A 13,745-nucleotide genomic window follows, 5' to 3' on the forward strand; every position below is an offset into this window, starting at 1 on the left:
AGGAATGAACTAAGCTAAGAGAAACCAACTGGAAATCCAATTCTGGTGCTATACCAGGAACAGATAAAATCTCAGTGCGGGAAGCTAGAACCCGCGCCACTGGAAGCCGCAATTTGAATTTCCTGCCGCCGCTGCTGCGTCCAAATCTGCTGGGCAGGGAGAGAGACTCGTGAAAACTCTAAGGGCGGGAATCTGTGAACGGAGTTGAGAGCAGGACTAGCAGGGAGCCCTACATGGACTTGTGGTGAGTGAACAGAACAGGGACCCTTTCATACAGTAGGAGGCTCCAGCAAAGGAAATACTGGGACCAGGCAGACTTGCCAGAACAGAACACTGCAGTGACATTAGCCACATATTCCCCTCTCAAGCGGGATTGGTGGGGAGTGCCTGGCCTGCGTGACGCCGATGACTAAGACCCAGTAGGCTAGCACAAACCAGCTCCCAGCACCTGGAGGTGCACCCTAGCAGTGAAGCCTTCGGTAGGTTGACCTGGAGTGGTGGGCCCCGCATAGGCTGCCAAAGTCTGTGTCTCCCTAGTACACTGCAGTGGGTGGAAACACCTAGCCGGCGCAATTCAAACAAACTGTAACCGACAAAGAGAAAAAAATTGGACCTCCTACATTCAATTGTATGGAAGGAACAAAAAGTATGGGAAGAGGAAGCAACAAGAAAGGGTCCTCAGTCCCCAATCCTGAGAACACTGATCCAGGAAAGGGAAACGTAAAGGAAGACAGAAAATATGCAATATCAGACATGGCACCAATAGACATAAAGCAATATCTCCAGAGCCTCATAGACGAGTTTAAAAATGAAGTATTTAATGAAACAAAGCAACATATAAGTAGAATAGTTAGAGAAATGCTAAGAAAAAACAGATGGTAGAATGGAAGAACAGAAAAAAAGAGGAGAATTGTTTGATGGAGAAAATAGAGAAAATATAGAATACGTGGAGCAGGTTCAAAGAGATTACCAGGAAACTAAAAACTCTATCGAAAGCTGGCGTAACAGCTTGAAAGAAACTAAGGGTAGATTATCTGAATTGGAGGGCAGATTTGCAATACGGGAGCATGAAATGAACAACTTCTTAAAAATAACAAGAAAACAAACAGCAATAATACAAAGGCTAGAAGATGATAACAGGATCTACAACTTAAGAATTAAGAACATGGGGGCTGGGGATTTAGCTCAGCGACATAAGCGCCTGCCTTGCAAGCAGGCAGTCGTGAGTTCGATCCCTGGTACGGATAAAAACGAAAAAGACAAAAAAAAAAAAAAAAAAAAGAATTAAGAATATAAAAGAAGAAGTAGGGACACAAACAAATGGACTACAAAAGCTATTCACAGAAATAATGCAAGAAAATTTCCCTAATTTAGCAAAAGGTAAAGATACTCAGATGTATGAAGCATACAGGACCCCAGCCACCTACAACCCAAACAGAGCTACACCCAGGCATATAATAATCAAAATTCCAGAAATCCAATATAAGAACAGAATACTAAAAGCCGTCAGAGACAAGAAACAATCACTTACAAGGAAACACCCATCAAAATTACAGCAGACTTCTCGGCACAAACTATCAAATCACGAAGAGCATGGGAGGAAATAATTCAAGCTTTGAAAGATAATAACCTCCAGCCAAGATTGATATATCCTGCACAACTGTCCCTAGAAATTAATGGAAAAACAAGGTGCTTCCAGGATAAAGAGGAACCAGGGGAATTTGCAACCACCAATGCAACTCTACAGAGAATACTGCAGGATATTCTAAAAAAGAAAAATACCAAGATTCTAGAAATAGTGGCAGAGAGGCCACAATGAATGGAGCAGAAAGCAAAATGAAGAAGACAAACTGACAACTAATGACAGAAAAAGAGCTCAACAGAAATGAGGTAGAGAAGATTAGATGGTAGGAACATCTATTTTGGAGAAAACAAGACATCATAATAGTTAGTGCTCATTTAGTATCACCTTGCTTTGAAGTCCCATCAAGCTTTTATTCTTCTGTCTCCATCGGTCTTAACAGGTTGTATCTTACTGGATTTTATTATATGTGATGATATAAGCAAAAACTTCTATACACAAGGAGATTATACAGAAACCATTGTTCATTTTCTGATAGTTGGTTCTAAATACCCTGTAATACTGTCATTCTCTTGAATGGTTTTACATTGTCTTGATATGTTTGGTGCTACAGTATATGAAGTTATACTCAAAGATTTCAAGGAAAGAGACACTATGGTAACTACTTTTATGTCAGTATATCTTGTGGTGAAACACTATTTTGCTTAAATAGTTATGCTTTGACCTGCGCTGTTTTGTTGTTATGCCCTCTTTTATCTCAATCTCCTTTTTTTAAAATTATTTACTTTTTTATTATCTTTTTAATTAAGGGAAAAATAAAAAAAATAGCAGGAAACATTATAGTAAACCACTTTGATTTCCTATTAACTTGATTTGAAACCCTGTATAGCCCTCACCATCTTGCTTTTTCCTCTATTCTGCTTTGCTTGATAGTACCAAGTTCGAAAGTATAGGCAAAACTGTGAAAACAATAAGATTCATTATGATGCCCATTCCGGTTGACCATTATCTTCTTTTAAAGTCCTGTAATATCTCCAATGTTTTGGTTTTATTCTTTACTGTTTTGTTCAATTTTATTATAACTGATAATATAGGCAATTCTTTTTAAGATAGCAAGAGGCAGTATGGTAACCATTGTTGATCATCTAGTATTTTGTTTTTACATTATCTACTATGTCCATCCTTTTGATTTGACTGACTCTGTTCTGTTATGGCACATTTGGTTTTACTCTCTTCAAAAGAAAGCAATAACAACTGTGGGAGTAATAAAACCTAAAATGTGTAATTCTCAGTGTACAAAAGAAAGGAAAAGAAAGTGCTCTAAAGAATATAACTGCATATATATTTAAGTGTATAAGATAGATAACCTATATTGCTGAGTTTTGTTGTATCATTGAACAAAACTGTTTCCAGTCGCACTGTTTGAAAGTCCACTTTATATGCTTTAATTTTGTAACTTGAACAACTATTTCTAAGATAACAATATGTAATCTATTAACTAGTGATTTCCTACTGTTTGTTTTCTGAAACTCTGTATAACTTGTACCCTTTTTCTATTTTTTTTTCTTTTTCTCCTTAAATTAAAAAAAAAGATTACACAAAAAGCCGCAATGGCCTAGCACATCAAGGCCCCGGGCTTAATCCCCAGCAACAACAGCATCAAGAGATCAAATGACAGAAGGCTTGCCTGGGGTGACAGTCCATTCCTGTAATTTTCGCAGTATGGTGAGATGCTAAGGCAGTAGGATCACTGTGAATTCCAGGCCAGCCTGAACCACAGAGACCCTGCCTCAAAAAGGCAAAAAAAAAAAAAAAAAAAAAAAACACCCAAATAAATAAATAAATAAAAGCTTAATGATTACATACACACTATGGTTAACAATAGTTTTAATATCTAACACAGAATCAACCAACAAAATTTATTAAGTACCTATTGTAAGCCAGGAAATATGCCACTACTATTAAAAATACGTAATCATTTCTAAGTATTGAATCTGCACGAGGTATTATTTTTGTAATCTCATGTTCTCCTTACAAAACTGCTAAATGTGGGACTTCCAGGAAGATGGCGGAGCAGTAAGTGGCAGTGGAAGCAGCCTCTCTGCAAGTCACTGTCCAGACGCTGGAGTGCAGCATTGTGAGGAAGACAAGAAGGAGGGAAGTGAATCCCCAGGACCGAGGAAGAATATGAAACGTGAACTGAAGCCCATGGAGAGAGTAAAAAGTAAAACTTCAACGAACAAGAAGGCGGCAGCTGGCGGTGCCTTCACCCAGAGCCGGACTGACTGCGTGGAGGAGCTGTTGGACCTGGGGACACACAGTCAGTCGGTCACGGTGATGGTGGCGGCTGGGGGCCCCAGGGCCCTCCGCAGAAAAACATGGCAGTGGAAGGGAGCAGTGGATGTGGAAGACGGCACTGGCTGGTGGTGAGTGCACAGGACTCAGTCCCCACAGCAGAGAGCATTAGCCGGGAGCCACTTTGGAGTTGGATCAGATAAGCCTGAACGAACTGCTGCCGGCTTCCTCCAGCAGCTCCCGGCCGGGCACAGAGCTGTGGACACTGCTTGGGCTGTGGCGAGCCCAGAAAGTCTGCCCTCGGGCAGGCCTGCTAAGGTCACCTGCTACTCTGCCTTAAAGCAAAGGCTGGCGTACAGTGGCACGATTCAGACCTCGGTCTCCTCAGGCTACTAGTAAATCAGAGAGAATCCTGGAAGAGGACGCTTTGTGGGTTTTTTTTTTCCCTGTTTTTTCTTTTGTTTGTTTTGTTTTATTTCGTTTATTTCTCTTTCTGTTTCATTGGGTTTTTTTCAGAGTGTGAGAGTGGTTCCTATCCTCTTTGTGGTATGGTTCTGTTTTGTTCTGCCTTTCATCTCCTCCATCTTTCTTTTCTTTCAGGCTTTTGCACCAGTTTCCCTAAATTGGTGGGAGCCATCTTTGTCCTCCAACCGTACTTGTAATCTTTTTCTCACTTTTTCCACATATTTCCTCCTTAATCCATTTTAGGTTTTAAACTCAAGGGTAAAATTGACATATTGTGGACTTACATATTGCATATAATTAACTGGTTTGTTTTACATTTTGTTATATATACAATCACAAATCTAATTCATATGTGCCAAAGAACTAGGGACTAGGCCAAATGAGCAGCAACTTTTTATCTCCAACAAACTGAAGAGGTAAAATCTTCCAACAGACTCAAAACCCAAAAACTAGCTACACTGGAAGATACCTCTCAGAAGTAATCATTACCTAAGTGTATCCTAAATACTATGGATAAAGCAACACACCATAGGCAACTTACAAGCATCACTCCAGGAATTAACTAAAAAAGAAAAGAGGTAAGACACTTAAACAAGATGCAACCCCAGACATCCAGTTCACCAAAGGCAAACCTGGGGGCAATGAGGTGAGACAATCTGAAAGTCCCCAACCAGGTCCCTCTGAAGTGGTAACAACAAAGCAACTGAATGAGGCTTTAGAAAAAATGAAATCAGAAGTAATCGCTCAAATAACTACAGAGATTACCAAAATACACACCACGCTTAGCGATGTTAAAGCAGACACAGACAAAAAAAATAGATGAGCTTAGGCAAATTATGCAAGTGCAACATCAGAAACAAATGGAATCCATAAAGCAGATTCAAGCAGACATCCAGGAGAATAAAAACTCCACTGAAAAGTATTTGAAGCAGATTACGCCAATGTGAGGACAGGATCTCAGATATTGAAGACAGGCTTGCAGTTAGCGAGTAGGAAAAGAAAGATTTCTCAAAACTAGCAAAGGAGGGGCTGGGGATTTAGCTGAGCGGCATAAGCGCCTTGCCTTGCAAGCAGGCAGTCATGAGTTCGATCCCTGGTACCGATAAAAAGGAAAAAGGAAAAAGAAAAAAAAAAAAAACTAGCAAAGGAATATGAGAAATCAATCCAGCAGCTACTAGATAAGACAAAGAATAATTTAAAGATTAATTGGAGTTAAATAACAAGCAGGAAATACCACAAATGACATTAAAAACATGCTCACATTGTGACAGTATATTTTCCTATTAGAGAAAAAGAATTTGACATAGAAATAAATGATATATACAGAACTCCAATTAGCAGTAATCAAAAAAAAAAAATCTACATCCAGGCATATCATAGTCAAGATTCCAGAAATTCAACACAAGAATAGAATCTTGGGGCTGGGGATTTAGCTCAGCGGCATAAGCGCCTGCCTTGCAAGCAGGCAGTCGTGAGTTCGATCCCTGGTACCGATAAAAAGGAAAAAGACAAAAAATATATAGATAGATAGATAGATAGATAGATATATAAAAAGAATAGAATCTTAAAAGCTGTTAGGATAAACCAAGCATGGTGGCACATTCCTCTAATCCCAGCACTTGGGAGGCTGAGGCAGGAGGATTGTTGTGAGTCTAAGACCAGCCTGAGCTACAAAGTTAAGCTCAAGGCCAGTCTGCACTGCATAGTGAGACCCTGTCTAAAGTTGTTAGGGAAAAGAAACAAATCAACTCTAAAGGAAAGCCCATCAGAATCACAGCAGACTTCTTAGCACAAACTCTCAAGTCACGGAAAACTTGGAGTGAAGTACTCCACATTCTAAAGGAAAACAACTTTCAACCCAGATTGATGTATCCTGCAAGACTGTCTTTCAAAACTGATGGAAAAATAAGATACTTCCATCACAAAGAACATCTGAGGAAATTTATAACCAGGAAACATGCACTCCAAAATGTTCTGAAGGACATTCTAGAAAGAAATAATAAGGACTATATAGCTCCATGAACCTCAACAGAAAGAATCCACCAGGAAAGGCAAACAATTAGAGGGAAGAAAAAAAGGGGGCAGCCAACAGCAGGAAAATAACATGACAAGGATAAATCAATATAGAGCAGTTTTAACCATTAGTGTTAATAGTCTCAGTTCACCAGTCAAAACACACAGACTGGTAGAATGGATCAAGAAGCAAGATCTAACAATATGCTACATAGAAGAAACACATTTAATTCAAAAAGAAATTCACAGACTGAAAGTCAAAGGATGGAAAACAATACTTTATGCAACAGGAATTCAGAAAAAAGCAGGGGTAACTATTCTATTTGCAGACAAAGTGAATTTCAAGCCAGTACTGATTAAGAGAGATAAAAAAAGGTCACTACATCCTCATAAAGGGAACAATCCAAGAGGAAGAGACAACAATCATAAATATATATGCTACAAATACCGTGTACCCAGACATATAAAAGTTACTAAAGGACATGGAAAATCAAATAAGCCCTACTACAATTCTTGTGGAGACCTCAATACCCTATTATCACAAAAAGACAGATCAACCAGACAAAAAAATCAGTAATATAATATTAGAACTAAATCAAACTTTTATACAAATGGACTTAGATGTCTATAGAGTATTCCACCCCATAACATCAGAATACACAGTCTTCTCAGCTGCACATGGGACATTCTCCAAAATACACCATATACTGGCTCATAGAATATGCTTAAGTAAATATAAAGGAACGGAAATTATCCCATGCATACTATCAGACCAATGAAATTGGAAAGCCATGCCAAAGGAAACCGCAAGAACTTCATAAACACATGGAAATTAAATAGCACCTTCCTGAACAAGGTCACAGATGAAATTAAAGAAGAAATTAGACAGTTTTTATAGTTGAATAATAATGACAATACAACATACCAAAACTTTTGGGACACAATGAAAGCAGTCATAAGAGGGAAATTTATAGCAGTAAATCCCCATATCAGGAAAACAGAGCAAACACATGTAAACAACTTAATGTTGAACTTCAAACTTCTAGAAAAAGAAAAGAAAGCTAAACCAGTGTGACAAATAAAAAAGTGTATGTATATGTATATAAAAATAGTTCAGATAGTTATACTACTGATTTCTCTGAGTTTGCTAAAAGGAAAGATTTGACTAGTGTTGTTCGGACAACTGAAGACAGGTGTCTTGTGCTCTGGATGAATGATTTGGGGATGTCAATGCACAATGTACATACCTGACTGATGTACTTTTAAAATTATGTTGTTTTTTTCTTCTTTTTTTCTTTGTATCTATGAATAAAATGAACTTGGAAAAAAAAAACTACTAAATGAGGTATAAGTACTAATATTATTACCACTACTTTATAAACAATGAAGCTGAGCAGCTGGGCACAATGCCATACATCTGTAATCCCAGCAATTGGGACGCTGAGGCAGGAAGACTGCTATGCATTTGACACCAGCCTGGACTATTCAGAGACTCTGTCTCAAAAAACTAAAATAATAATAATAATAATAATGAAGATGAAGCACAGAAAGGTAATTTGTGACAAAGGTCACAGAGGTAATAAAGAGTTTTCACTAAAATCCAGACAAACACTTCTGGCAAAGTAATAGGCTATAGTTTAAACAACTTCTGTGGTCAAAAGAAACAAAACTCGTGACGTAGGTCTAACTTTTTGTTTTAACCAGCTGAACTATTCAATTACAATGGTGCTGCCCAACAGAAACACAACAGAAGCAAGAAATACAATTAAGTTTCCGTAGCAACTTTTTTCAAAAGAAAAATTAACTATTACATTTGGCAAAAAATGGATAATTAAAAACCTTTACTCGGGGCTGAGGATTTAGCTCAGTGGCATAAGTTCCTGCCTTGCAAGCACGCGGTCGTGAGTTCGATCCCTGGTACCGATAAAAATGAAATGGAAAATGAAAAAAAACTTTTACTTAATAGTTAAAATTATATAAAAATAATAAATTAATACTAGGTTCTCAATAAATACCAAAAGTATCAAAATTAATTCTGGATCATTTTAAAATACCTGAAACAAAACAATGTAGTGTTTCATTTAAGAAGCCCTAAAAGAGGAAGAGGAAGAAGAGGAAGAAAAATAAGCAGCAGTTGCAGCAGAAGCCCTGGAATCCAAAATTGAAATTAATAATTATTAATTCTTTAAATATATTTTATGGGCCAGGGATACGGTTCAGCTGCACAGCACTGCCTAGCAAGCGTGAGGTCATGAGTTTGATTCCTAGCACCAAAACACATGAATAATAAATCTTATGTTAGCATGCTATCTGCCGCTCAAGAACTTACTATTTGATTTAAAAAAATATGAACTCTGAATTACATAAATTAAAAAGACAGTGGTATGGACAAGGCAAAATTTATGACTGTGTTTCAAAGCAGCCTTGTTATGGGTTATGTCTAGATGTCCCCCCCAAAGCTTCGTAAAGTCCTAGGTGGGGCTTTTTCAGAGGAGACTGGATCTAGTGTGTGTGAGACACTGGGATTAATTCATGGTCAATGCTAGGGCAAAGGCACCAGGATTAAGGGGTGAGGGCTACCTGCCCAGAGTAGCCTGGACAAGGGTAGAAAGAGCTGATCATTCCTTGCTTCTTTTGCTACCTTCTGCCTGCCACAAACTGTTTCTCCTCTGATGATGCCTGTCTGCCACTGCAACCTGCCTTGGAGCCAGCCAATTATGGACTGAAATCTCCACAAACCATGAGCTACCGATCCCTAGCACCGATAAAAAAAGAAAAAAGACAAAAAAAAAAAACTAAAAGTAACTAAAACAAGCCCTCATAATATATGTAGTACCTTATAATTTAAAACACATACCTAAATTTTCACAATTTTGCAAATACTTAATATGGGTTATTATTATTTCTTTTCTTTTCTTTTTTTTTTTTTTTTTTTTTTTTTTGTCTTTTTTCCTTTTTATCAGTACTGGGGATCTAACTCATGACTGCCTGCTTGCAAAGGCAGGAGCTTATGCTGCTGAGCTAAATCCCCAGTCCCTCTTATTTTTCTTAAAGACAAAAAAAAAACCCTAAAGGCTAAGATTTCTCTTGCTTTTACTCACTCAAAACCTATATAGTTACATATCTTTTTAAAACATAAATCAGATAGATGGCTCACTCATTTGTTTAGAACCCCGCCACAGTTTCCTATTGTACTTGCAATAAAATTCAAACTCATTACAATGATCTTTAATATCCAATACAATCAAGTCCTACCTCATTCTCCTCCAGTTTCCCTTTACTCCTTCTAGTCACAGTGATCTTTTTTCAAATGCCAAATTCTTTACAGCCATACAGTCTTTGCATTGGTTATGCCCACCTAGAATGTTTTCTCAAGACTCCTTCTTGTCATTCAAGTCTCACTTTAAATGTAGCTCTTTGGAATAACCTTTTTTTTTTTTTTTTTAAATTGGTACCAGGGATTGAACTCATGCCCACACGCTTGCAAGTGCAGGCACTTATGCCGCTGAGCTAAATCTCCGGCCCCTGAGTAACCTTCTTCAACTATTCACTACCCTACTGTAGGCCACCAAGCACTCTATCACTTTACCATCACTTCATCCTCATTCATTTTCTTCATGGTATTTATCTAGTATTTTTCTACGTACCATTAATTTTCTTCTTGTTGCCCTGCTAGCACTCAAGAGTGCTACTACTTGAGACATTTCTAGTTAAACAGATGCACCTTGAAACCATACTCTCAAGTGAAATAAATCAGACACACATGTTTAAATACAGCATTGTTTCTCTGTGTGAGAACCCAAAAGTGTAAATAAGGACCAAAATGTATGATAGATACTGGGAAATGGAAAGGAAATGTTCAAATGGAAGGGGAACAAGGAAGGGGGAGAGGAAGAGGAAGGAAGGGACAAGAAAAGAAGGAAAAAATGAAAACAAAGCTTTATTAATAAGGACAGGAAGAGGAGTTGAAGGGAGGGAAGGGAAGTCAGTAAAAAAAGCAGCAAGACAGATCATATACAGGTACAAATCCCCTGTAATGAATGTGATCATTATGTATATCTAAAATGTACCAATAAAATTTTTTTTTGAAAAGTTGCTACCATGAAAGTAGGGTTATTGTCTATCTTATTTGCTACTGGGCCCCCAGGCTTAAAGCAGTGTTCCATAAATATTTACAGAACGAACAAACAAGTGAAGCAATTGAAATGGAATCAGAATCCAAGATTCCTAGGTTTTATTCCAGCAATCACAGTAATAGAAAATAATTGTTCACAATGAGGTTATTTTCTCATTACTAGGAAGTAAAGGTAGAGAAAATTAATTTGTGAACATGTTAGGTTACAGAAACTTCAAATCCAAAGTTAAACACTTAAAATTAATTCCATAACCAAGATTTGACAGTCATTTTCCCCCAGTAAGAAATAAGGCATGATAAAAATCACCAGACTGAGTTAGTGTCAGAACTGTCACATTTCGGAAATAAAAAAGTAAAGCAGGAGAAAGGACCATGAGAAAGGAGAAAATGTGACTGTCATCTGTCTGGATAAGACAGTACAAGAAATACACAAATAAAAGGCCAGAGAAACGAACATGGCATAGGACCAGTGGCCCAGCAGCAACATTTTAGAAAGTAAACTTACCGTTTTATTTCGTAATCGAATGATATCAGATACAGAACCGGCCCCACAGTACTCCATAACAATCCACAAGTCTGTGTTCTTAAAATAACTGCCATAATACTTGACTACATGAGGGCTGGGGAGAGATGTAATACAAATTAATGGAATGGCCTTCAAACATCTCTTAGTTCATTTGTTCAATATTTGAAAACCAATTTCTCGTCTCTGAAGAGCAAGTATTCCTAGGCAAGGATAAAATGAGCGACTATAAAATGGGATAGCTTAGATTAATAAATAATAGAAGTACAAAAAAATGTATGGGTAATTTACCTGATATTTGCAAGTCTATAACTAGAAAAGAATTAGATATTCAAAAGTAGCAACATAGATTGAACTAATAAAAGTGAACAATTACATGTCATTTAAATGTCTACCCAATGTCTACATTAGAAAATTTAAGAAATAATTATCATCATATAATGAACATCATGAATACACGAAAAATGTTTATAAAGTATTTAACAACATGTGAAGATACCCTACTTACCACAAAAAAGAAAGAAAAAGAAAAAAGGATTGGTTACAAAATAGGACGCATGGTAGTAAAACCCCAAAAAGAGGCATAGAAGAATACTAACATCAAGGAGTATTTAACAATGAGTCTCAAAAGGGAAAAGTGATTTTATTTCCTTCTCTTCATTTGCATTTTTCTAGCAAATCATATGTACTCTGTGATAAGAAATCATACTGTAAATCTAAAAACATGAAAAACTATGCAAGACGCAATTGGAATTTAGGTCTCAAGCTTGAAGATGCAAAATGAGAAATTTCAGACAGAACTAACTTAATCTGGTCAATACAATCAAGAAGAATGGTGGCTTAATCTAGTAGGTAATGAACAGTGAAAAAAAAAAAAAAAAAGGCAACAAAAAAGAAAAGAGGGAAAGAGAAGAGAACCAGCTATATTTGAACTCTGTAAAACTTAAAATTCCTAGGCAAATGTCCTGGCAGCCAGCCCCAGCTTTGCTCTTTGTTCAAGTTTTACAAAAAAGTACTAAACTGATCTGCCCCCAAAAACTTGGAAAATGCATACAGACACAAAAGCAAAACTTTTTCACCCCTCCTTCCAATTCCTTAAGTTGGCATCATCCTTAACTGTATGTTTCTTTCACATCTAAATAGTGCTGGGGAAGTCTCCTCCATCACAAGGACCAACTCATGTTGTCACAGAATATGAGAGCAAACCACGTGCTTTTCTGTGGTTGCCTTTTAACCCGACTTCCTGCTTACTACATTTGACAAATCTTAGTTCCTCAAAACTAAAATGGTTAGCTATTGTCAGCTCAAGTAACTTTTTAATATGAAGGAATAGTAATATATAAATTAAGTAGTCTCTTTTTACAGACAAATCTAGTATTCTAAAATTTCTAGAGCTAAAAAAACACTTAAATTATCTTACCTAAGCTGTCTCTACAGAAATGTTTTCTCAAAGACAGATCATTATCAAAAAAGAAAAAAATGCCAGTACTACCTTCTGCCTCTTCTTCCTACTTTCTAAAAGGACTTAGTGAAGGAGGAAAAAAGTGCACAAACAGAAACTATCAAAGTTTAGCTGCAGGACCAGAGATATGGCTCAGTGGCAAAGTGGCTGTTTAGCAAGTGTGAAGTCCTGAGTTCGATTTTCAGCACCCAGAAAGAAAACAAAACAAAGCTTAGCTACAAAAATATAAAACTTTTCATCATTTGTTTCTGAAAAGCACACAACCTATAATTTCACTGAACTTTCCTTTTGGCAAAATAAGTAAATGAATCTCCAGGTGTCAAATTCTAAATAAGCAAAACAAATCCAAACCTTTGTCCTCTCCAAAAGAAGCTCTTGTGCACTTTACCTGTCACACTGCTGCATTATAGAAATTTCTTTGATTATTTCCTGCAGATCTGATTCCACGGGAACTTGTTTAATAGCGACAATTTGACCAGTTTCCTTATGAATAGCTTTGTATACACTGCCATAGGACCTACAGTTGGGAAAAGGAGACCATTTAGAAAATCAAGGCAGGCCAAGAGATAAGAAGTGGTGCAATATAAAGAACTCACAGTTCTAATTTATATACCTGTGTACCTATGTCTCGAAGTACTGGCCCCAAGTATGTATGTACATATGCTTAGCTACATTTGCAAACTGAGATAAAGTATGTATTTTGGGGGGGAAATAGCATCTTAAAAACTTTATACCCAAACTTATGAACGAATCACTGTGAAATAATAATTATAGTAACTTCTGTGTATTGTATGCCTGATGTCTTCCAGAAAGTATGCATACTTTACCAAAATGAGAAAGAGACGATTATGCCATTTAGGAGTAAATATACAAATTTCAGAGGAGTTACATGATATTCTCAATGGCACATAAATGATAAATAGTGTTTGGTTCAGGAGTGGAACTCAGGTTGTCTGAAAACAAAGCTTATTTTCTCTCCACATCTACATCAAGGCACAATATAGAAGTATTTGTTTTCTTATATAAATACTTTTACTTTCTATTCCATTTTTCCTTTAAGAATGTATTATTAAAATTTTTTAAAAGTTTATGCATTCAACTTGGGGGTTATAAGATCATTACATCTAGAATCCCAACACCTAAGATTACATTCTATTACCACAAGACATTACTTACAGAAACACTATTAGCTTTGTTATGTCTTCATTTCCTCAAATGTAAAATAACAATACAAACTACTTTCCATGAGAGTTGTGTCAAGTGAGATAAC

At 36.9% G+C, this 13,745-nt stretch overlaps 1 protein-coding gene across 3 annotated transcripts in view; it reads right to left on the reverse strand.

The window, feature by feature from the left end:
- Stk4 (serine/threonine kinase 4) overlaps window positions 1-13,745 on the reverse strand; it is a 103,965-nt gene that overhangs the window by 79,064 nt on the left and 11,156 nt on the right. For all 3 annotated transcript variants that reach the window (XM_003467679.5, XM_063248279.1, XM_063248280.1), the window contains exons 3-4: window positions 12,864-12,992; window positions 10,996-11,110 (exon numbers count right to left, since the gene is read on the reverse strand). In XM_003467679.5, coding sequence (XP_003467727.1) covers window positions 10,996-11,110; window positions 12,864-12,992 — 244 coding nt within the window. The remainder of the gene's footprint in view (window positions 1-10,995; window positions 11,111-12,863; window positions 12,993-13,745) is intronic.

The sequence above is a fragment of the Cavia porcellus genome, unplaced genomic scaffold, assembly GCF_034190915.1.
Source record: "Cavia porcellus strain 051 isolate PalLab524CR breed Dunkin Hartley unplaced genomic scaffold, mCavPor4.1 scaffold_5, whole genome shotgun sequence".
Lineage (NCBI taxonomy): Eukaryota > Metazoa > Chordata > Mammalia > Rodentia > Caviidae > Cavia > Cavia porcellus.